A 25,473-nucleotide genomic window follows, 5' to 3' on the forward strand; every position below is an offset into this window, starting at 1 on the left:
AAAGGGGAGGCAACGGGTTTGGATGAGATGTAACCCTAAGTCTCACTTGTAGTTTTTTTTATTGTGTTTTTTTTTTTTTATGTATCTGTTGGTAATTTTTGTCTTTAGTTATTAATAAAAAAAGAAAAAAAAATAGGCTATTGGATTTGATATCCAGTAGAGTTCCATACTCCTCCTCTCTGAGAAAACGGAAGGAGCCAGTGCTTCTCTTCTTTAGAAGAGGTATTGTTTAGTTTTGTTTTTATAGAATACTTTTTCTGTTAGGAGAAAGTTTTATAGAAGTTAAGACAATATCCACTATAAAAGAATTTGTGTGCAGGGGTGCTCCAGAATAGATGTGTAGTTTGGCTTGTAATTCAGGTTTTTCTGTATTAATAAGTCACAACTGTAACTTCGATTCATTGAATGAAATAAAGTATGCTTCAAAAAAAAATATTATTATATTATTATTATTGGCTCTGCATTTGCATGGCATCTAGCTAGCATGCCACGTGTAGTTTCTACATAAAACAAGCACAAACAATGAGAACACTTGGACAAACATGCTGTACAAGACAGAGTAACTATTGGTGTTTATATGAGAATTAGATTTTAAGTTATTTGAGAGTTTAAAGACCAATTTGATTAATTAGCAAACCATAATTTCTTTGTTTGTAACTTTTCCCGTTCATTGAAAGACTACTAAAAAAATACCCACGGAGTTATTACAAAAAAAAAAAAAAAATTATTTACAAGTGAGTGTGAATAACACAATATTACACATAACAAAGCGGCTACACTGTATTATGTAATTTGAAAGTGAGATTTTAAAATTTAAATCTTACGAATCAAATCTTACCATATAAATGATGTTGATGGTGTATTCTACATTGCAGTTTATAAATAGAACTCTTAAAAAAAAAATCATATATAGTGTGACTGTACTTATTTCCTCGTTTGTTTTCGCAGATGAGATGAGTTGATATAAAAATTAAAAGTTGAATAAAATATTATTAGAATATATATTTTTAATATTATTTTTGTTTTAAAATTTCAAAAAGTTAAATTATTTATTTTATTTTATATGAGAATTTAAAAAATTATAATAATTAAATGACACGAGATGAGATAAAAATAATTGTGAAAATCTAATGCTCTAAATCCATGGTCAAATCGAATGATTCGACCAGTTTCAAACCCTGTTTAATTAAATATTAATTTTCAGAAAAGTTAAATAATTCTGAGAGGCGCCTGAGAAACTGAAAGAGCAATAACATTTTATTCCACCATATGAAACAAGAACAATCATTCAGAACCAGCTGAAGTGATAATGTAGGCACCAACAGAGAAGATTAAATTGTTTAATCTTCACTGCTCACTTAAATGTATATTCAGTACACCTAAGCTTTTGATCTAACCATGTCAGTGATTAAATTACGTCATAAATAACTAAATAAATGGTATTTCATAAATTAATCATATACTTGATAACAAAATGTTACAAAATTTTTCCAAGCATCAATTGAATAAAACAACATTTTTATTGTACAAGCCAATACAAAGAATGTATCTGTAGGTGTTGTAACTTAGAATCCTGGCAAAACTGAGAGGTCTGCTATGCCTCTTGGAAGATCTGCAATTTTTCTGAGCAGAGCAAGCCTGTTTTTTCTAATTCTTTCGTCTTCCTGCACCAAAGGTAAAAACCAAGAACGGGAATTTGATCACAAATACATGAAGGGAAAAGTACATTTTACACCCATAAACTACTATCCCCTTCTTTCAATTTACATCTCAAGCTGCCGAAACTGTCAAACTGCACCAAAAACAAATACTTTTTTGAAAATTTCAGCATAGATTACATTTCTACTGTCAAGATTCTGCCATATATTTCATTTTTCTTTGATCTTAAGGGTGATAAGATGAGTGTGAAAAAGGCCAATGTGTGATAGTTTGGGTAATACTTTGTGGTGCAAAATGCACTTTTCAAAAGAAGACCTGCCATTGGATAGCACAGGATGAAAGGAAAAGTGTACTAAGGTACAAAATCAAGAACAATAATATATTGTTAGTCTCCATATTGCCCAGAATAATATTGCTGGTCTCCATACTTTGATAGAGAAATGCTCAGCAACTGAAATCAACATCCTTGGACCTAATTCAACTCATAATTTTACCTTTATCACTACCGCTCTCACTCTAAGCCCTCCACCACGCTCAGTCTCTCTATCTCCCTCTCATTTCAAGCTTTCTTCTCATTCTCACTCTCATTTTAAGCCATATTGGAAGCACAGCCATGGGCCATCAGCCACAGAGGAATTTTCATCTTGATTTTGGCTTTGTTTGATTTGGGGTTTTTGTTGTATTTGGCTGTCTAACGTTCTGTTTCCCTTAGCGGCTATCTAAGGTCTTGATTTGGGGGTTTTGTTTGCCTTTAGTTTCCTTTTTTGGTTGGGGTGGGTGTTGCAGACAAGTTGGGCAAAAATCCGCCTGCTATGGGCACGGTACAGGTGGTGTCCACCACCCCCTTGGGTGGACAGCTGGGCGGTTCATTGGCTATCTGCTGGGGCGGTGTGATGGGGGATGCGATTGGTTGAGCCTCACCACAGTGGGCGGGCAGCACCACCATCTGCAACTTGAATTTAGTATATTCATCTGCTAATCATCAAAAGGATGTGGTCTCATCTTGTATACCTCAGTCACAATTATAAACAGGCTGTGATTTAATTATACGTTACAACATGCATGTACTAACTCATAGACATGGTCATAACCAGTCAGACCAATTTACGTACATATATATCACAAGGTCCTAGACACTGCCAGAGTTCCTAATTGTCTGTATAACTTACATGCATATATGTAAATATGCCTAGAAAATAAGAAACGTTGGTGTAAAATATGTGGAGCTTTGTTCCAATATCAAGGTATGGCCCACCACCATATAGTAACTTCTGATGCATTGGTTCATATAAACAAATACAAAGGCAACATACCACCATTACAAAGACATGGTTAAAGAAATCTTCAAGTGGTTGTACTAGCTGTGAAGATATTCTAACAAAATTATCTACCTCAATGCCTGCAAGAGGAGAAGAGGTAAATCTCATAGTTAAACAAATTGCTGCAAAAAGTTACTAAAATACTAACCAACCAAACATAAACAAAAAAGAAGATTGAACTGAACTGAATTTCACAGACGATGGCAATGTTTTTCAAAGAGCAAAAAAGGAAATACCAGGATTGATTTTGTTTTTAACTGACAAGAAAGCGCTCCATAGAGCTCTCTCTTCATTTGTCTCAAAGGCGGCCTCATCCACCTAATTAGCCAATTTCATCCATTATAACGAGATAAGCAAGAAATAAATCCACATAATTCATTAAGCATAATAAATATTCTTATATGACTAAGTGCCCAAATGCCTATTAAAAAATGATTAAGTGCCCAAATATACAGATGGACTTCAAGAGCAACCACAGAGAGAAAAGAAGAAAAATAAACAAGAATATAATGGCAATTTCACTAAAAATTAAAACATTTACCAATCAACAACAATGAAATCGAAGTAAAAAAGAATAAAAATTTAGTTATGCCTTGCTAAGTTGGAAACATGAAATCATTAGAAAATCACAGTTTTGGACTGATTCCCGTAGCTATTTTAGAATGTTAATCAGTACAAGGGGAGGATCACAAGGTGTTTACATTATTGCACCTTTTCATCTGCATGTATAAAGCTGTAGCTACTTAAAAAATGTATAATGCTATAGCTCTTGTAACAAATAATAGGTCTTCTATAATGAAATATAAGGGTACCTCCATATCAGGGTCCACGTCCTTTCCACGAACAATTCTCGTTGGACGAGAATATGCTTCAACAACTTTTGGAAAAAGATCGCTCCTTAGCAAGGCTTCCATCTAGCACAATTTATATGTACTGACCATTAAAAACTGGTATCCTTCAAGAAGATATATTACATATATTTATCATGCTTCCATATTTTTGAAGTCCATATTTAGAAAAGCATCAACTTTGAGTTCAAGCACTAAAATTATTAATTAAATATTCTACTACAAGCAAAGAGACCAAGAAGTCATCATAAGAACAAAATAACTGCAAAAGTTGGTGGATAAAGTGATTTAAGGATCTGTATCATATCTCTTGGCATCTTCCAGTATCTTTGTAAATGACTCAGAGAAAGCCCAAGTCACAATTGGGCTTATGCTTCAAAAGGACTAGACAGTGTTACTGTTTGAGTTTTTTTTTTTTTTTTTTTTGAAATTATTATAAAAAGTGAGAACTTCTTCCTTCCAAAGCAATGTGGGATCTCATTCACCACCCCCAATCCTAAACTTGGGGCACTACAATCTCCCATTTTTAAATCTCTGATGTCCTTGTCCAGTCATTCCATTATTAGGTGAAATGACTCAAGTGAGTCAAGTCCCACACTTTTGGTTAGGGTTAGCTCTTACACTAGGCCCCGTTTGGATACTTAGAATATCTTAGTATATCTGTGAATAGTAGTGAAATGATTTGAGCTAAGACATTTTCTTGGATTTTGGGAAAGGATAGAGAAAAGTTGAATAAAAATATTATAAACTTCAAAAATTGTTTGAATATAATTTTTGTTTTGAAATTTGAAAAAGTTGTATTGTTTTTTGTGTTTTGTTTAAGAGTATAGGAAAGTTGTAATGATTAGGTAATAAATAGATGAAAAAGTTGAAAATCTAAAATTGAAAAATGTTTATATTTGAGTGATGTTTGAAAAGGAAATATCTAAGAATACTTGAAAATAGTTGTGTTGCCAAATGGATCCTAAGGCCTAGTTTGGTTACACAAACCATTTCAACTCATCTCATCCCATCTCATCTAATCATTACAACTTTCCCAAACTCCCAAACTCACACACAAAATACAATAAACAATTCAACTTTTTAAAATCTCAAAACAAAAATAATATTAAAAAATTATATTTTAACAATATTTTATTCAACTTTCATTTCATCTCATTCCATCTGCGTAACCAAATGAGGCCTAATTGTAATGATCCAAGGAAAGTCTAAACCACATCTAGCCATACTTCAGAAGGACTAGTCAATGTTATAATTGGAATTCCTTGAAATTATTATAGAGGGCAAGAACTTCTATCTCCCAAGAAATGTGGATCCCATTCACCTTCTCTCATGCTAAACTTGGACTAACACAATCTAGGGTATCTTTTTTATGAGTAAGTTAAGCATTATTAATTGTCAAAAGAGGTGTTGCCCTAGTACACAGGACATATAAATGAGGGTATCTCCCTCTATTTTTAACATAGTTTTAATGAATTAATTGGATATATTAAGAAACAATTTACAATGGACACGGGTCAATGTATGAAAGGGAAAACTATTACCTGATATGCTGACTTTGCTGCCAGACAATGCAAGTTTGCACGCTCTGCTAGGACAGAACGAACTACCTCTGGGCTTATTCCCTTATCAACCTGTAACCAATCCCAGTTAATATGTATAAAAAAGTGATCTAACGTTTTCTTACGTGTAAAATTATGGTGGTTTTGGGAATATAAGCAAATATTTTATTTTATTTATTTTATATACCATATGATTTCATTTGTTTGGGATTCAATGACCTCAAGCTTGGTTTAGGTTTAAATCTCGCAGTAGTGCAAGTGTGGTATTAACCTATCAAGGAAAGTTTGGTTTGGTTACCTCATCTTTCTTCTACACATACAACGATTAGGGTTCCCATGTTCTCTTATATTATCCACATAAGAGCTTGATGGAAACTCAGCCACAAAAATTAAACTTAAAGATTTTCTGTCACTCTTTAAGCATTATCCTCCTTTCTGATCATAAGAAATGTTTTTGGACAAGCTACATTGCTGCAATGAAGGCAACAAGAGTGGATGGGGAGGGTCTCAAGTTTGGCTCTCAGATAAGAAACTAAAAGAGAGAGAAGTCATGCCTCTTCTTTTCTAGGATACAAAAGAAGGAAAACAAAGTATGCCTCAATGCTTTTTCTAAATAAAATGAAAGCCAAAAGGAAAGATTGAAAAAAAAAAATCTAATTAAAATGTACAAAACATACTCAAAAGAGAAGATGCAGAACAGCATAAGTTTTGTAAATATAGAACTCCCTAATGTAAAGATTACACATACCAAGAATTGCTCTAATCTCCGAGTGACAAATTGATGTACCTGAAAGGAAAGATGCAATCATCATAACTTGATGCCCATAATAGCAGTAAGCAAATTACATAATGAGTTCAAACTAAAGGAAGACATATAAGTGAGGTTCCCACATATATAAGCAACCAGGAAACATTTGTAGAGTAACATAAATCTACTCAAATGATCAGTTGTATGCCAATAGGGAATTGGGTAATATCTAGGATCAGTAATTAACTATAGCTTTAAACGGGGCTTTGGTCATACATCATCTACCATATTCGCATCTACTTCAATGGGTTGGACATCAGCAGCAAGCTCCAATGCTTGTTTTAGATCCAGGTTTTTATCCTTTTCCACCAACACTTGGACCTAAAAGAAACAAATGCAGCACTACTAAGAATCATAATATGAACCTCAAATCATTAAACGATAGTATACTTACGAGACCATAAGAGATTCTTCGCAGGCCAAATGGGTCATTGGTAGAACTAGGCTGACAACCAGCAGCAAATAAGCCAACAAGGCTATCTAATCTGCAGAAGATGTATCACATTAAAAAAACAACAATTATAGAAATCCAAGGGAAATAAGCAAGCATGAGAACAAGTATAATAACCTTAACCTACTCATATAAGACCATATCATACACGTAAACGCCCTTCCCTTCCATCACCTCCCCCCTCCCCCCCCCCCCCCCCCCCCCCCCCCCCCCCCCCCCCCCCCCTCCTTCTCTCTCCCTCTCCCAAAAAAAAAGGACAGACTGCAACTCTGGCTGACATGGCTTTTTAGCCTTCTCCACCCCCGCCCCACTAATGTTATTAAAGGATGAGAATAAATTAGCAGGATTAACATACTACATCCTCTCAAGAAATTTCAACTGAAAATTTGAAACAGTAATGACATTGAAGATAGAATTGTAATGCATACTGCCCAAAGCATGCCGCAAGTCAAAAAATAAATGTAGCAAAATTGCTTTACATTTACATGAGCTTCTACTTCCCCTTTTATTCTTTAACAGTTGCACCATATTCCAAGAAGGAAGAGAGAGACAACTCTAAGCCACATTGTCAGATTATAAATTCATATGCCTTATATTTCATTTACCCAAAGTTAAATTTAATTTCTAAAAATTCGTGAGCCTGAAACAAACAATTAAATAACCTTATAACTAGAGTTTCACCTGTCAGCAATGGCCAAAACTATCCCTGCATCAGTTTCAGGTAGAATGTCCCCAGAAAATCTGGGAATTGTGATCTCAAACAAGGCCTCCGCGACCTGCAAAACAAACACAAAGCACAGAACAAAATCAGACTGTAGATTACCATTACGAAGCACAAGCAAGGAACATAACAAAAAAATTAATAAGAAAATAGATAATTGAAATGCATGTGGAAACAGAAAAGAAAAAATAACAATTAGAAGTAAGATATACAACCTGCTCTGAATAGCCATCTCTAATAGCATAATGGCGGGCCATTATTCCTGAGAGAGAAGTAAATTCTGTGACAACTGCAGTAGCAAGATCTGACATAGCAAGAGATGCAGCATCCTGGACTACTTGATGCCCATCTTCCCCAATTTGCAAGGCTAAACTCAGTTTGGTCACTATGTTTTGAATGCGCATCATCTTGTCCAGCATCGTTCCTAGCTTCTCCTGTTGAATTTCAAATTATCAAAGATACAAGGGCTATCAGACAGTGAGCAGTGTGTATCTATCACGAATCAGCTATTCCTGCAGCATATTCAACTATTACTTTCAATTTCCAATCCCCCAACCCTCCATTAAAAGAAATGGCTCTGAGCACTACAAACTTGAAAGAGAATGTTCAATTATGATATAAAAGAGATCCAAAATAAATGCTACATGCTGAACTTTTCAATTCAAAGATTACAACAACGAAATTCTCTTATTCATAGCAAATATACCATCTCCCGTTGCCAACAGATACATATAAAATGAAATAACTTACATGGAAAAGAATCCCTTTCAACTGACTTCGGAACTCTGAAAACTTCTTACGCGTATCCATCTCATAAAAAAACTTTGCATCTTCATACCGAGCTCTGCACAAAAAATATCAAAATGCTTCATCTCAAGTGGACAGTAGCAATAATAGTGTATTGCCAAAATATATGCAATTGCTTGAAGTAGACACTTGAGAGTGAGCATTTCATGGAAAAATGCTTAACTAAAGTAGGACTGTTCATCCGGGTTGGGAACCTAGGTTTCAAAACCGGGCCGGAACCCGGACCGGGTTATCATGGGTCAAACCCGGGCCGGAACTTGGATTGAAACCGGTTTTTAAAAACTTGGGTTCCGGGTTGCACTTTTTTTTAAAAAAAAAAAAAAAATCAAAGCCTACATGTTATGAATATTTTTTGATGAAGAAAATGTTGATGCAGCATTCAAACTCTATTTATTTAATTTTTTAAATCAAAGCCTACATGTTCCTTGACCACCAATAAAAAGCCACGTGGAGAAGAGAGTAAAAAAAAAAAAAAAAAGGATAAAATGGATGATTCATTGGACATAATATACATTTTCCTTTTGAGTTTCTGTCCATTTAGAAAGGAACAACAAAAAAAAAATCAAAACATTCAAACCTAAAAAAAAAACCTGGGGTACCGGGTGTACCCAGATTTGTTCTGGGTTGGAACCCATAACCGGGTAAGGAAAAAATCCGGCCCGGATGAACAGGCCTAAACTAAGGTGCGAAAACCCCCTTCCAAAACCTTGCGTCTGCAGGAAAAACACTGGGTAATTGCCTTTAGATACTTACTTACAAAGAAACTGGGATAGAACTTGCTCTACGTAAACATGTACAATTTCTGATTAGGAAAAAAATAATGAAATTAAGCCTAAACAAATCTCTAGAGTTTTTCCTGTTTTTCTTTTTTTGGAAAAGCATTTTAAAGAATTATGAGAAGTCTAACAGAGATCATGTCCTCCTCTTGGCACACAAAAAGATGAATAAGAGCCTTGTATACCTAAGTACAGCTTCATTTCCTTTTCGTACTACCATCTCATTGATTGCTCCATTTGCCACCTAAAAAAAAACTCGTCACCACAGTACTCACAAACAGAAAAAACCTTGACATGTAAACAGCTCAACCTTGACACTCTAAGAGCAAAGATTACATCACAAAGATGATCTAATTAGTAACAATATCTCACAGCGATAAAGTATGGCAACAGCCTCCCACCGTCATCAGTCACAGCGAAGTACTTTTGGTGCTTATGCATAACCTGCATAAAAGGTGCACGACAGTCTATAGATGATTGCCTAAATATTGGAATCCCTTCACAGTAAGTCTGCAAACTTCTAACAACGTACCATAGTTAAAAGATCTTTTGGAAGCTCTAAGAAGGACTCTTGAAACTTCCCAAGCACTGGAACAGGTGTCTCAACGAGATTTACAACCTAAAACATTATGTTAAACATATATACTAGAACATCTTCCATTTTTTCAGTAAGCACAGTTCAGAACACACTTATCAAACAAATTTCACAAAAATAAAACACATCTATAACCTCATTCAGTAATCCCTCTTGAAAAACAATGTGTCCGTTGACACTCTTTGCTAACGCATTAGAGTACTCCAAAATTTTTTTCTTGCGCTCCTGTAAATGAGAACAAATTTTTCATCACCACCTAAAATATTATAGTCTAAAACTACCCTCTATGACAAAAAAAGGAGAAACTGTTTAGTTCCATATACTCTGTAAAAAGTATAAAAAAAAAAAAGTTTTTTCGCAACACCTCAATTTTAACATTTACTCCAGCATCCCCATTAGCTCTGCATAAGATTCAGCACTTTCTACCTGTGAAAAGTCTTGAGGAACTATAATAAAGTGTCTAACAAGGAAACAAAGAGTAGATCCCACACACACTCAGATATACACCTTCAGGAGTCCTACAGTACACCACAAAACTGGATAGGTGTACTAAGATGTTTTGGCAAAATCATACAGTGGAAAACGGAGCGATATAGCTTTCAAAAGTGACATTTACAATACTGTTGACATAAAATATACGGCAAAAAAGGAAAAGCGATGAATCAATAAAAACTGCCTAAAAAAGAGTTGAAACTATTTGTTACCACATACTTGCAAATCTAATAGAGTGGAATATTGAAGGTTTAGATCAAAATGGATATTTTTTCTATAAGAAATTGAAAATTGAAAATTGAAAATAACAATATTTAGGTATGTGTGAAACATGACAACCATACAAGGGAGTGAAACCGCTCACATTCCAATCAGCTTCACAAGGAAGAAAGTAAATACATCTATATTTATATAGAAGATAAGGTGACCCAATTACAGTTTCTTTGTATTCCGTGTTAATAAAATAGAACCCCAAAAATCAGGTTTCACAAACTTTTTTTTTTATAAGTCAGAAGATATTTTATTGATATTGAAATAGGCATAGCAAAAATCAGGTTTCACAAACTACCTAATCAAAAGTAATCAGGTCAAGCTTTAGGAAAGGGAAAGGAGAAAAGTTTCTGTAAGATATTTGTATAGCTTTTGTACATAAACAAAATCAAAAGTTTACTCACATACCAAGACAGTAGCTGAAGAAGTATTACGAAGACCATACGACAGGTTTCCACTACATCCAAAAACAAAATATCAGGTTCCCACTACATCCAAAAACAAAATATCATAAGAACAGTGCACACACTCACTTGGTGAAAAGGGAAAACGCGAATCCATGAACATTTTTATATGCCACCCCTTAAAAACTCAAACATTTACATGCACTTTAGGCAACCAAAGTTCCCATGCAATGAAACAGAACAAAAGGACGGTAAACGAACTCCCACTTGCTTTTCAACCAAAGTTCCTATATGGGCCTTTATCATATTTTGATAAGTTTTCATGAAGAGAACGCCATAAGCAAAACGTTATACAAAAGCTCCTAAAATAAAGAAGACAAACGCACAAGTATCTGAAGATAATTTTGCTTCTATGTTTAATGTCTTATCCAGGGTCCAACCATAATAACTTGGGTTTTTGCAATTACCATGACTTAATCAGAATATATCTTTCTTCAACCGAAAGCAAGCCAAAAAAATCCAGAAAGCATCCTTTCACAGAACATCTTCCAAATGATAAATACATGTTCCTAACTAATACAATAAACAGAAATACAGAGTACTGATTCAGATATATGTTGATGCCCTCCTATAAGGAACAAACTTCATGTGCACATATACTTCAAAATCCTCAAGTTGAAGATCATGTTGCAACAGTGGGTAACGTAATCCAAGACAAACCAACCCAACTCAGTTTCCTCTATATGCATCATGCAATTGGGTGCCAGAGAGAGAGAAATTGACTTGAATAAAGTTGAGCATGATTACCTCAAAACTCCAGCAAACGAAAATGGCACAACAACATCACCGTGGAGGGCCAAAATCCAACGAATAGGCCTGCTAAACATGATCTACACAGTAACGGTAAAGGCACTATTAATAAATTCGGCCAACCAAAAGTATAAATGTAGAGACCGGAACCAAACCAATCCCTTTTTCCAAATACACCATATAGAAAAACAACAAATGAAAATACTAGGAGGAATGCAACTACTCATGTTTTTAACTAATTACAACCCAAAGTTTTAAAGTGCAGTACATTAACAGTCTTGAGCAAAATGGGTCACTGGCTTTTCCTGGCAACTGATAATTTAAGGATTTTGGACTGTTTGGAAAATGGCTAGTAACAACCCAAGACAAGCACTAACCACATATGCACCATAATCCCAAAAAGGCTAGTCAATTTGAAGCTATCCTAAAATCACTTATAAAGCCCAATTCATCTAGTAAGCAGCCAAGGTGAGACATAGCACCCTCAAGTACCTTTTAAACTTAACCACACTAACATGTTTTTTTTTTATAAGTCCACACTAACATGTTACTTTACTTGACAATAGAGAATTAGATAATTACGAAGAGTGGCAATCCAGTGAATAGCCTCAATGATGATCCAGAAAAGCCTTTTTTTTTTTATTTAACCAACAAAAGCCATTTCAATTTAACGAATTAAAAAGTTAAATAATTAGCACAATTTTTTTAAGAACTAACAAGACTATCAAGAGAAAAGGAAACCCACAAAAATAGAGATAAAGAATTTTTTTTTATAAGTAATAAGAAAATCTTATTGGACAAGTAAATAGGCATAGCCCAAGTACACAAGAAGTATACAAGAGAAAACATCTAAATACGAGCTAGGAACTAGAATAGGCTTAAACCTAAATACACCTAAAGAAAGATTAAGAATTAAAACTGCTCAAACCTGAGAGTTCCACCGCATTGACTTTGGGAATGATACATTACCAATGGTACTAGGTAACTCTTCAGACAAAACCTAATCAAACCAACAAGTTATTGAGCAATTTCTTCATCTTACATAAAAAAAATAAAAATAAAAGAATCAGCAGATAAATGCGTGCACGCGCGCACACACACATCATGTTATATTCATATAACATAAGATAGCATATCCTGTAATAAATATGCGCCCTTTTTTTTTTTAGAAGAAAGACAATTTTATTCATCGAATGAAATAAGCGAAGCCCATGTACATAGGATGTATACAAAAGAAAACACCTAAGTACATTCTATGAAGTAGAAAGCGACAACAAAAAATCATGAACTGAAGCTCCATTACTCAGAACAGTTTGGCTTTGGAAAAAAGAAGAAGAATAGTTTGGCTTGTGACCCAAACTGGATGCCCTTACCTTTGATCCCATAGGTTCCAAGGAAACTATGTCAATGGAGAGACGATTTGGGAGAGTACGGTGTTAGTGCAAGAGCTTACTAAGTTCAAATGCCTCTATGCTTATATGGCAGCTCATCACAATCATCGATTTTCTACCTTGGTAGATTTTATACATGTGCGATTTCCTTATATCCTCTAAGATGATACCTACATATTTCTTATGGAACGGGTTGGGGGATGAATTCAAATTCCACCTAGTCAGTTGGGACAAGGTGTGCAGGCCAAACTCGTCAGGTGGGTTGGATATAAAAAATTTGAGAACATTCAATCAGGCCCTACTCGGGAAGTGGTATGGAGGTATAACATGGAACCAGAAGCCCTATGAAAATTGGTGGTTGATTGTAAATGTGGAAGCTCGTGGGGTGGTTGGTGTATCGGAGAGGTAAGTGGGGCTAATGAAGTGGGGGTTAGGAAGCACATCAGGTGTGGCTAGGGGGTGTTTAATCGCCATTCTAAATTAGTATTGGGTGAGGGATCCCAGATAAGTTTTGGAGGGACAAATGGTGTGGGGATGAGGCCTTAAAGGACTCCTTTCCAGCTATATTCCGAGTGACACGTGATCAAGAAGCCTTAGTAGCAGACCTCATGCTTCGACCAGGGGACCAAGTTCAATGGAATGTCATGTTTAGTAGAGCGGCGCAAGATTGAGAAGTAGACACTTTGAGGCTTTCTTCAACCTATTATATTCTGTGGTGCCAAATGGACAGCAAGCTGATAGGCTATGGTGGACACCGGCGGGTCAGGGTGCCTTCTCAATTTGCTCATTCTACAAGTCCCTTACACTTTTACCAAACAACCAGTTCCCATTGAGGAAAATTTGGAGGAATAAGGTGCCTCCTAAAGCAGTCTTCTTTACTTGGATAGAAGTCCTGGGGAAGATTTTGACAACCGATAACCTGAGGAAGGGCAAGGTCGTCATCCTAGACTGGTGTTGTATGTGTAAGCAATCTGGCAAGACAATAGAACATCTCTTGTTACATTGTGAGATAACTAGAGCCTTGTGGACTGAAGTGTTTAGCAGGGTGGAGTTATCGTAGGTAATGCCAGCAACAGTGGTTGAGCTATTGGCTAGCTGGACTCTCCCCAGAGATGTCTCACAAATTAAAGAGGTGTGGAAGATGAACCCGATCTGCATCATGTGGTGCATTTGGTGAGAACGTAATGATCGGACTTTCGAAAACAAGGAGCGGTCACCCAAGGAACTTCGAGCATTATTTTTCCGTACTTTATTTCTATGGGCCATAGCTTTAGATTTTAATGGCTTGAATTTTCATGATTTTCTTGTTTCCTCTAGTTCGATCTAGATAGGTCTTATATATTGTATATCATCTTGTGTACTTGGGCTATGCCTGTCTTTATTAATAATATCGTTTACTTATCAAAAAAAAAATCTTCCATGTGCTTAGGTTAAACCCCTTTGCGCTTTTAACAGAATCTCAACTACTTATCCAAAAAATAATAATGCTTCTGGGTTTGCTGGCATTTTTTTTAGTAGGCATTTGTGATGGCTGTTAATTTTATGCAGAAGTGACCATCCCCCCAATAACAAAAAGGGAAAATGTAGAAAAAGGATGGAGCCTCATTCAGTCTTAACGCATCGTTGAATTTTTCCTCCTCTTTTTAGCTATATATCCTATTCTTGAGTTTGTGCTGATGGGACATATGATCAACTTTATCTATCAAGAACACTTACAAAATAATTCAACAGGAAGAAAGTTTTCTTTTATGGAAGAAAACCAGAAAATGTGGAAAAGAGGCACAAAACCTCCACAGCAAGTCGAGTAGATTCCTTTATGCGAGCATATAGATACTCTGTTTTTCCTGCAATGTGTGGAAACCATCATGACCCATCATTATGTGTTCCAAAACAAGAAACAACAAATTTGCAGATAAATAGCCTAAATTCCGATGAATTAACTATTTAAGTGTGCGAGGCTTCCAAGAAAAACTTGCTTCCCTTAGAACAAGAGTTAAACAGCAATAAGTGAGACCTTTTGCTGCAATGCGATCCATAATAAATGGGGCAGATCAAATTATGCTTCTCCTAAAAAATGGCAGAAAGACAACCCTAAATCTTCCTTTGATAGAGGTAGTCTCCACCAAAATTCCAGGACGGCTCAAGCCGATTATGATGTATACACCACTATAATACCTCTTGGTGGATGTGGGAAGAGGTGTACTAGCAAACTAAAAAATGAGTTGATCCATTTTAAAAAGCACATAGTATGAAAAGGTGTAAAACTAAACTGACTATAAAATAATGGCAAACTACATATGCTGGAAACAATCTTCCTTGCACAATTAAGGGGTTCTTAAACATGATTAATTGGAAGTGAGCGAGCAAACCAATCAACCCACCCTATAGATGGGTATCTTCTTTCCATAAATTTAAATCATTTCTGCAATCTCCAAACATAAACACAAAATTATTATTCTCATACAAGGTGGAAATCTCCATAGATATATATATATATATATATATATATATAGAGAGAGAGAGAGAGAGAGAGAGAGAGAGAGAGAGAGAACTTTCCTTAACGAAGGTGATGATTTCACAAGATTCATAAACTAAAGACCCACTGGAATGGTTTTACAACATAACAAAGCTTAGAATTATATAATATACAAGTCAAAATAGTGGGGAAAAAAATCAATGGATTAATTCCACAAAACCGTTACAGAACAGTTGCAACATGATAAAATAAAGCAATAAAACTAATCAATTTTTCTTTTGGACACAAGTCAACCTTGTGCTCAGAGTGGCTACTTTACGAGTAAACTAGACAGACTCACCATCAATCTTTCTATACAGTGAGTCCAGAGGTATGGAGTATCTACGGCAAAAACCCTCAGCAGCCTGACATGAAGTTGCAAGTTGATATTATATGACCATTTATATTCAATATCACTTAACAACTAATGAAAAGTGCAAACCTTAGTTGGTATAAGTGCAGACCTTAGGACTTACACTACTACACAAGAAGTCAACAATAACACTAACAAGTGAACCATAGATTAGCTCTAATATTGCCTAAGTCGCAGCAGAAGCCGTGCAAACAGAATATTATAAATAAAAAACAATAAATTAACTATTTAATTAGTTAATTAATAATGTGAATGCCTCGTACACTCCAAATGCAATCACTGCCCACTTCTATTTCTGCTTTAAAAAAATCTTGCATCACAGGTTATTTAGATAAAAGCAGAAATCTTATTGAGCTCAAACCTACAGGAGAACAAGAATGCAAGGTAGTTCAAACCTTAGTAGGATTTCCTTGGAGATCAAATGATTTTGAAACAGGAGGTCCTCGAACCTCAGCCTCATTCTCTGCTTGTTTAGTGCAAAGATTCTCAACAGAAACCTGGAAATGTGAAAAAGGGCACATATCACAATTATTAACAATGTGATGAAGGAAACCAGAAAAGTATACAGATCCGAACACTTCTGAAACTTTAACAGCTCAATTTTAGGAGATACATTAAAATTAAGTAAAAATATCACATAGTTATTAAGTTCAAGACTTTGCCACTTTACATTCGATGTCGATCTTGGTTATTAAGTTCAAGACTTGCTTGTTCCAATAGTGATTGTGAGTGTATTCTTGTGAACCATTAATAGGTTTTTGCCAAAATTTAGTGTTTGAGAACATATTAGCATCAGTGAATTCTTCATGGGTTTAGTTTATCATTCATACTAAAGCAAGAGTTTTGGATGTAGAACTTGCATAACAACATGCAGAAACAAAGTTCTTATAAGAATAAAATGCAGAAACAAAGTTCTTATAAGAATTAAAAATAATCTTCTCTCGTCTTTTTGAAAAAAAAATGTCAGCATTTTTGCAAAGGGAAATAATATAGACTGCAAGTTGTACCAGTAGCCTGCGAGGCGTGCCAAATGCTTGCACTTCACCATGGCTTAATCTTTGTTTCTCTAACACCAGCAATATTAATTCTTTGAGCTGCAATGACCAGCATTGCAGTCAGTGAAAAACCAAAGATGGAAAATTAGATTAACGAAAAAGATGTTGAAAAGTTTATTAAAGCTGAGAGAGAGAGAAAGAGAGAGAGAGAGAGAGAGAGAGAGAGGTAATATGAACAAACAAGCATGCTGTGAAAATGATCAATGTGCTTCATGTGTTAAACTATACTTGCTCGCTTGCATCAACTACATCATGAGGTGGCATCTCTTCAGTCCCGACTTCAAGAATAAACAATCTTGAATCATCATTCACCTGTGGCATAAGTCGAAGAATAAACAAGCCACAATAAGAAATAATTTGATTGATATATTAATCATAAATAGTGCTTATTCTCGTCAAGCTAATTGTTGAAAGGTTCATATGAGTTAGAAGAATCAAGCAGCACCAACTGATTAGAATTTTAATGATATGGTGTCAAAAGTAAATTGGACCTCTCTCTCTCTCTCTTGCACACTTGCATGCACAAATATGTTGATGCCTGGGCATATAAGAAATATTGGTATGTTAACACACATATAATTGCTTAGCGCCTATAGCCTCATGATCAAACAACATCAACAAGATCCTGTAATTTATGATTAAAGAATCTCCAAGAGCATACCACAAAACAAATCTAGTGACAAGTCCAAAATAATAGGAACCAAATATATGTGTATGAATGATAATTGATGGGTAAAATGTAAAACTTAATATTGAGGTACATTAATCAGCCTTGAGAGACATTACTCGGCCTTAAGAAAACAGCTGCATAAATACTAAGCATGATGAAAGTGATTCAGATAGCTGAATATGCAAACTGACCTTTTTGACAGCAGCGTCCAAAAGCTCTTTTGGACACACAACATTAACAGGGTCAGAAGCAATACCCAGTGGATGTCCAAGGGCTTCCCTGGTCTTCAACCAGAGTTGTGCACACTGACGAGCCAAACTGATAAAAAACAAGAAGATAAGCATAGACACAGAATTGCAACACAGAATTTTGGTAGCTTTTCTTACGAATATAGTTTGTAAATCTCCATGATTTGGGTTTAAATATAAATGAACGGACACCCCATCACCACCAAGAAAAAGATACAACACCCTCAAATAATAGTAAAGTAGAGAACATTATTGTGAAAGGCATAGAGTACACATTTTTCTAGAAAAAGGCATGCAAGTCCAGATAAATAATTCTACATCATTACTAACATGTGACATAGAGCATCATTGGTAATAAAATTAGGGAAAATACAAATACTAAGCTTATACCTTGAACTCCACCTAAGATAATGTAATTAAATGTCACTGCAGTCAAAATGGATGGTTCTCTGTACTCAACTAAATGGCAATTAGTGTTTAGGTCTGGAACTCGACACATCAATTGAAACTGTACAAAGAATATAGCAGGTTGTGTTATAACAACAAATGATCCAAGACATCAACAACTAGTATAAAAGAAAGATATTTGCCCCAACTTCAAGATGAGGCATTGGTGACTATAAAATTTATATTTGCCCCACTTATAAAAAAACCAAAATTTATATTGGCCCCAACCTCAAGATCAAGAGATTATTGAAAGAAAGATAAATCGTCGTCCAAGTTTTTCGACAATTACACTTTTTTTTTTATAGGTAATCAAGAAGTTTTATTCATAAGAGAAGGCAAAGCCCATGTACATAGGAAGTATACATGAGGAATACCTAACTAGGAACACTTTTCAACAATTTTAAATCAGAATGAAATTCCCAGCTTCAATTTTACCATGTTATTAATGGCCTAAAATCCTCCACTGTGACGATAAAAAACGCTCCCGTGTTTTTCATGCAATTTCGAAAGGACCATTATCAGGAAGTGTCTTTACCTTCTCATCCGACCAAAATAACGAGCACGCTCTGTTACCCCAACAAAGCCTCTAGAGTCTAAGATGTTAAAAGCATGAGATGTCTTCAGAAGCTGATCATACCTAGCATGTAGGACAGCAAATGTTAACTTAAAGAAAAACAAAGAAAATATTTCCATGTGATATTCAGTGAATAATGAACGTGAATGCTGAATTAATAAACATACGCAGGAATTGCAAGGCCTGAAGCAAGCAAGGAATGAGCCTCTTCCTCAAAAAAATCAAAGTGTTTTTGAATATGATTAACACTGGCTTGTTCTAGATAATATGCACTCATTTCCTTCCTGAAGCAGAAAAACAAAATGTGGATTATATTGTAGGCAATTAGAAAGCTGAAAGTGCTCCAAGAAAAAAAAAAAAAAGTTTAAAGCACATTCAAGCTTGAAAATGCCGGTATATCCGAAATGGAAAAAAGAACCAAAGAAGGAGAATGGGATTGAAAAGGTTAATAGAAGTAATCTGAAAGTTTGGACTTCAGATTGGATGGCATCATAAAAAATTCATTGATTGCAAGTCAAGCACCTAAGATTCTTCCAAATCAGCTTGAAAAGAAGCAGGGCTGCAAACAAACGAGGTACTTGTCTAAAAGTTGGAAGAAACAAAAAGGTTCAACAGGTGACTCGCATGAAACAGATTAGAAGAACACCATGGAGTTGATAGGAGGGAGTTCAAATACCACTAAATAGACAAGGTTATTTGATTGGGGATTTCTTTATGAGAATGTAAATTTATTCAATCTCACACTGGCGAAATTCAAGTACGCAGGGATTATACAATAGTCACACCTTAAAAATTAGAAGGAAAAGAAGATGAAAATCCTAGAAGTCAAGATCAGTATCACCAATATGAGTGGCCACCCAAAAATCAATTTCTCACAAGCGGACATCAAAACCAAATGAGCCATAAGGCTAATAAGCATGATCATCACAATACAGAAACAGAATGTGTAGCTCAAAAATACTGAACAGTGCACATTACTGAGCTTTGAAAGATTGTAAGTGCATATGACAGAGTTCTACTGAGAGAAAAAATTTTCCTTTAACGAGAAAAAAAAGAAGAGTGAAATCAGTAGATTTTGTGGTTCTTTTACTCATTCTCCAAAAACAGCTCCCCGTACGTAATTCCATCAGCATATTGAATTTTTTTAAAATGATCAACTCCCTGCCAATTAGTTCAAGAAGACTCAGCAAAATGGATAAAAAGGAACAAATATTAACAAAAGAACCAACCAAAGATTGACCTGTAGCAACATGAGGATACGCTCAAGACCATAAGTGATTTCAACAGAGATTGGTGATAACTGTAGACTTCCAGCCTAGAGAGAGAGGGGGAAATAAAGCTACAAGTGAACAGCCATGTAAAACTTTGCAAAATCATGAAAAGATAACAGTAACTCAACCAGGGAAATAATTAATTCTAACCACTACACAAGTAGACATGAAATACATTTTCCAAATTGTGGAAGCATCTCAGTTCTATCCAATGAGAAAAAGGAGAACCTGCTGGAAGTAGGTGAATTGGGTAATCTCCATCCCGTCCATCCATATTTCCCAGCCCAAACCCCAAGCACCAAGTACCTAAAAGCATGTTGGGTCAGCATATAGAAACAAACAAGCTAATTTCATTCCAGGAAAATAATAATAATTCCTAAATGTGAGCTTTCAGATATCACAGTTTCATTAGGCTTGCAAGTACAAGCCATTGCAAGGAAATCTAACCAAGTTAAATTGCATCTCCTTCCGTGCAGTTATTAGAACTGCATAAAGTAACAAGGACAGAATAATCCACCATTAAAGACAATATATTACCGGACTCTCCCAGTTGTCCTCCACAAAGCGTATATCATGTGCACTGACATCAATACCTATCAAGCATACAAGCATGAATGTTTAACCAAATATTGAATAAACAAGAAAAATGCTAAATTTTGAATATAGAATATAGCCATATCCACATATACCATCAATTACAGATACAATGTTAGCTTATTAAATAAAAGTTCAGCGATTTTACAAATAATGCCTTTACATTTTAATGTGAGCGCCAATTTCATACCAATGCTTTTAATTTGAACAACTTATCTCCTTTACTTTCAAATTGTGAAAAAATTACCCTTATTAAAAATTAGCCGTTAAATCCTAACGAAATTAATCATGTTTCATGAACATGACTTCTGCCCGCCAGCTATAATTTTCAATGCTACTATTATTCCCTATCTAGCAACTTATGAAATTTCAATTGTTTCGCCCTTTTCTGATATCTTAAAGTGCTAAAAATCCACCGCAACAAGTATCTTGGAGTTCACTTATCCTCACTATTTCAACACAAGTGTGAAGCAGTAAAAGGTTTGGAAATTCTTATTGAGCCACCAGGCCATAATCTTTGGCTCCTTCTCACAAAGCTAAATTTGACCAGCCTAAAAATAAAACCAACATTTAAGATTTCCATTTAGAAAACCGGCTAGAGGAAGATAAAAGATAACATAGTGTGAATAAAGTAAATGATATGATAAACAAGGGGGTGATGGTAGGTGCTGGGAAAGGGTAGAGTTGGTGAAAGATTAGGCTTACTTCATTTGACTTGAGTTGAACTTTGTTCTATATCAACTTAAGATCATGTACATTCGGACTATTTCAAGCTTGACATTTAATGCATGGTTGATGACACACAAGCACACCAATAGGAATTGCATGTGGGTTTGAATTCATGAAGCTCAAGGTATCATCTTTCTCCAAACTACTATTTTTTTTATATAGGTAATCAAGAAGTTCTATTCATAGAAATAGGCAAAGTCCAAGTACACAGGGAGTATACATGAGAAGTACCTAATTAGAATTTACAACCAAAAGGAGAAAATCATGGACTCATCTTTCTCCAAACTACACAGACAGTGTGTGTGCACGTGTAGCTTTGTGAAGAAGAATCAACATCAAAAAGTACATGAGGCTTATCCCATTTTCTTAAACAGCCCTAACTTCCAACAGGTCTTTTCATTTGGAGGGCAGGCAAGAAATTTAGCCTGTTTTCTCATGGTCATGATGTGGGTTCCATGGATAGAGTTTTCCTTGCAATGATGCCTTGTCACATGGCATAACAAGTTGCCCAAAGATTAGTACAACATAACAGACAACAAGCTCCAACGCATGAAAATGGCGAAAAGGCACCAGTGACTTCCTTTACAACTACTAAGAATAAAGCATTAATGAATTTTCAGTTCATATTAATTTATATTAAAAAAATGTGAATCCACTATGCGCTTCTACCTATAAAAAAAATTAAAATAAAAAGAGAGGTAGATTCACTACCTAAAGCTGACAAGCTACGAATGAAAAGGTCTTGCGAATTTCCAGGATCAGGCTTTAATATAACCTGAGATCAAATTGAATAACACCGAAACTTTATCCCAAAAAAGCTCCATAAATTGTTCAAAAAGTTGAATTTTCATCAATAAACTCAAATTCAACCTGAAATTGAGTGTGTCGTTGAAGCCTGTTTGGGTTTTCACCATAACGACTATCATCTGGTCGAATGCTAGGCTCCACATACCTTTTATCAGAAACTCTATATTAGCAGTTACCTAAGTAAACATTAGAAAGACCCAAAAGCCCGCATGCACTGTCAACATAGTCATCATAATGTAGAAGAATAATGACAGACATATCACAGCTTTGCAACATGAAATATTAGCTAAAAACTATCATGAAGATTCCGGCAGAACAGTAAAGATATCAAAACAAGAATTGCAAACTCGATCCAGCATAAGTACAATCGATACACCAAAAGGTAACAAGTAAAGATTGAATAAGCAAATGAATGATCCAGTAGTACTCTAACCAATACATTTGTGATCTATCGGCATGTTTGACACAGTTAGGATAGCAGATGACACAGACGCCAATCTATGTGTATGAAGAAAACTTTAGTAACCATTGACTAGTTGCGGCTGAGATACTTATGGCATACTTTTTTTTATATAAGTAAAAGAGATTTAAATAATACTGCAATAGACATAGTCACATAGCCCGAGTACTAGGAAGTATACAAGAGAATACACCTAATTAGGAACTAGAGATAGATACAAGGAAATCATGAAAGCCGAGACCCTTAAATTCTATATACCTATGACACACTTACAAGGAAGACCTTATCATTGTGATGAAATTGAGAGTAATTTTGGCTTCCTTAAGTGTTCACAAAAATAGAAATTTTATTGATTGAACAATAAGCATAGCCCAAGTACATAGGAAATGTACATGGGACACACCTAGCAACCACTAGGAGCTAGATATGGATACAAGCAAATTATGAAAACTAGCCCCATTTCAATTTATAACAGAAGCCGAGGAAAATAAAGTGTCGAATAAGAATGTTCGAGATGGGAGTGCGAGTCGAGGTAGATCTAAGGGGAGGGAGGCTTCCTCTTTATGAAGCCCAAAATCCTTTCTTGGAAATGTTCAGGGGCTTAATGTCCTCAATAAGCATCTCCATTTTAAGAATCTTCTTCATCAATGGAGGGTGGACATTGATTATTTGCAAAAGACAAAGTTAGAGTGTATTGATCGAAGTATCATTGGAAGCTTGTGAGGATGTTCGTATGTGGGATGGTCATTCCTTACATCTAAGGGAGCATCGGGGGTGTCATCAAGTGGGATAAGAGGGTTGTGGAATCTATTGAGGAGTGCATTGGGGAGTCCTCGGTGGCTTGTACTTTTATGAGTGTGGAGGTCCGGAGGATGGGTTTTGAGTGGACATTTGTTGGTGTGTATGGGCTGTATGTGGACAGCAATGGAAGAGTTCTATGGGATGATATAGCAGGTTTGTGAAGTAGGTGGGCCTTGGGGTATTGGGGAAGATTTTAATATCACTCGGTTTCCGAGTGAAAGATCGGGAGGGGATCGACTACTGAATCGATTATAACTAAGCAAGTACAACCATGTAAATTATAACTAATCAAGAGTGAGGGTAACATCAACCACTGAAGTCTCAGATTTCCTCCCATCCCTTTTTTCCATCTCATTTACACCATAAGGAATCAGTGTTTCCTCATTATTATGGTTCCTCATGACTAACTTCGATTTCTAAAAACGAGACACACTCTTTGCAGAATAAGATAACGCATAAAAGATGATAACACTAATTTATCACAGAAATACATTCATAATATCTAATTGAGTTGTGATTGATAAATATCTACAAAACTTGCATCATAAAGCATACTTACGCAACATTCCATGGCTCTGGACCTAGAACTCTCAAAAATGTCAGAGGATTCATAGTCCCAGCTCCAACCTGGTCAACACAGACAAAACCTCAATAAGACATACCAGTCATTGACATAAAATAAATTGGTGTTAACAGAAATTATATGGCTTTAGATGCCTCACACCTTCAATTAGAAGATGCGTTAAATGAACTCAAAGTACTGTCAAAGATTACCTCTGTGTTGCTACATTGCATTACCGAACATCCAACTGAAGCCCAATATTCCTATATTAACAGTACCATCAGTGCAAAATAAAAAGGAAATTTCTTTTCGATTTAGTTTCTCTATGCATTGAAAACTAGGAAGTAAGAAAATTCAATCTAGCAACGTATCCCTATCCATACCAGATATTTATCATACTTCCCAATACGGCAACCATCCCCCCACCCCACCCTCCCCAGCACCCACCACCACCCCCCCCCCCCCCCCCCCCCCGGGGCGACAATGTGATTATTGTTTATAAAAAATGCATCTCTTGTCCAACAAATATATGGATCATAATAATTAATAAGATTGGACAATGGCATGCTTTGACATTGACGTTCAATAAAAATACGTACACTAGAATATAGAATCGTGCAAGAATAAACGGTTCCATTCTTTCTTCTTCCTTTTTTTTATTCAATAACAAGCTTTTTGTTTCCAATAATTTTTTTCAAAGAGTCATTGAAAAAGAAAAGAGAAAAAAAAAAGGCCGGAGGGGATTTTAAAAAAACTTCCAGAAGGAAAATATATATATATATATATATATATTAATCAACGCTAGTATTCTTAAAATTTCTCTACTTTATATCGTAGGGAAATCTAAATCATTTTAAGCACTCAGAAGTATCTTGTGGCAAAATATGAATCATTCACATAAAAAAAGTAGATAAATTTTAAGAAACCCGCAGATGACTTAATCCAAAATTTCAAATTGATCCCATTGTAACGTGCTTATATTCTTTGTGTATCCGTATCCATACCGGTGCTTCCAAGAGTGAATATTTTGGAACAAGCACAAACGTAGGAGCTACAAAGAAGCGAGACCTGAAGGCGCTGAATGGCTTGCTGAAAAGTCGGAACGGACGCTCTTAGGGGTTCGTTGTTGGGGTCCGTAGAAGAAGAATTCTGTGGAATTGCCGAGGTGCTGACTGCAGATACACCAATTCGGGTAAAGTGGCGGCGGAGGAAGAGCCGCTTGCAGAGACGGCTAGGAATGGGCTTGCCGGCGCGGAGGAGTGAGAGGCCGGAGGTGTGGGGTTTGAGGAAGGAGATCACCAGGGGGAATGCGAGGAGCGCCATGGCTAGCCTGGCTCTGAGTGTGAGGCTTGGAGAGACGCTTAGCCAGTTGGGTTTTATCAGTTGGACGATAGGAGTCTGGGTTTTAACAAAGAAGTTGTGTCCATGACTAATTTTTTAAATCGACAAAAGCG

At 35.7% G+C, this 25,473-nt stretch overlaps 1 protein-coding gene and 1 long non-coding RNA gene across 2 annotated transcripts; one reads left to right on the forward strand and one right to left on the reverse strand.

Moving 5' to 3' along the window:
- Nucleotides 1-1,540: 1,540 nt before the first annotated feature.
- On the reverse strand, nt 1,541-25,430 carry LOC121241605 (glycine--tRNA ligase, chloroplastic/mitochondrial 2). Its single transcript, XM_041139440.1, is given in 37 exon segments — nt 1,541-1,664; nt 2,973-3,058; nt 3,215-3,296; nt 3,791-3,892; nt 5,371-5,460; nt 6,137-6,175; nt 6,413-6,517; nt 6,591-6,681; nt 7,329-7,423; nt 7,584-7,802; nt 8,119-8,212; nt 9,137-9,195; nt 9,324-9,395; nt 9,484-9,570; nt 9,682-9,771; nt 9,911-9,939; nt 9,942-9,972; nt 10,717-10,765; nt 11,520-11,602; nt 12,451-12,522; nt 14,702-14,757; nt 15,730-15,793; nt 16,197-16,298; nt 16,809-16,895; nt 17,085-17,168; nt 17,718-17,844; nt 18,757-18,858; nt 18,963-19,079; nt 19,886-19,956; nt 20,036-20,110; nt 20,295-20,372; nt 20,604-20,659; nt 22,101-22,164; nt 22,260-22,341; nt 24,017-24,084; nt 24,232-24,282; nt 25,088-25,430. Coding segments are annotated over 37 exon segments (3,213 nt in total). The 5' UTR covers nt 25,343-25,430; the 3' UTR covers nt 1,541-1,565.
- On the forward strand, nt 8,280-8,634 carry LOC121241645. Its single transcript, XR_005935749.1, has 2 exons — nt 8,280-8,462; nt 8,537-8,634. It is a non-coding gene; the product is annotated as an uncharacterized LOC121241645 (long non-coding RNA).
- Nucleotides 25,431-25,473: the final 43 nt, after the last annotated feature.

This window comes from Juglans microcarpa x Juglans regia, chromosome 7S (assembly GCF_004785595.1).
Source record: "Juglans microcarpa x Juglans regia isolate MS1-56 chromosome 7S, Jm3101_v1.0, whole genome shotgun sequence".
NCBI classification, from domain to species: domain Eukaryota; kingdom Viridiplantae; phylum Streptophyta; class Magnoliopsida; order Fagales; family Juglandaceae; genus Juglans; species Juglans microcarpa x Juglans regia.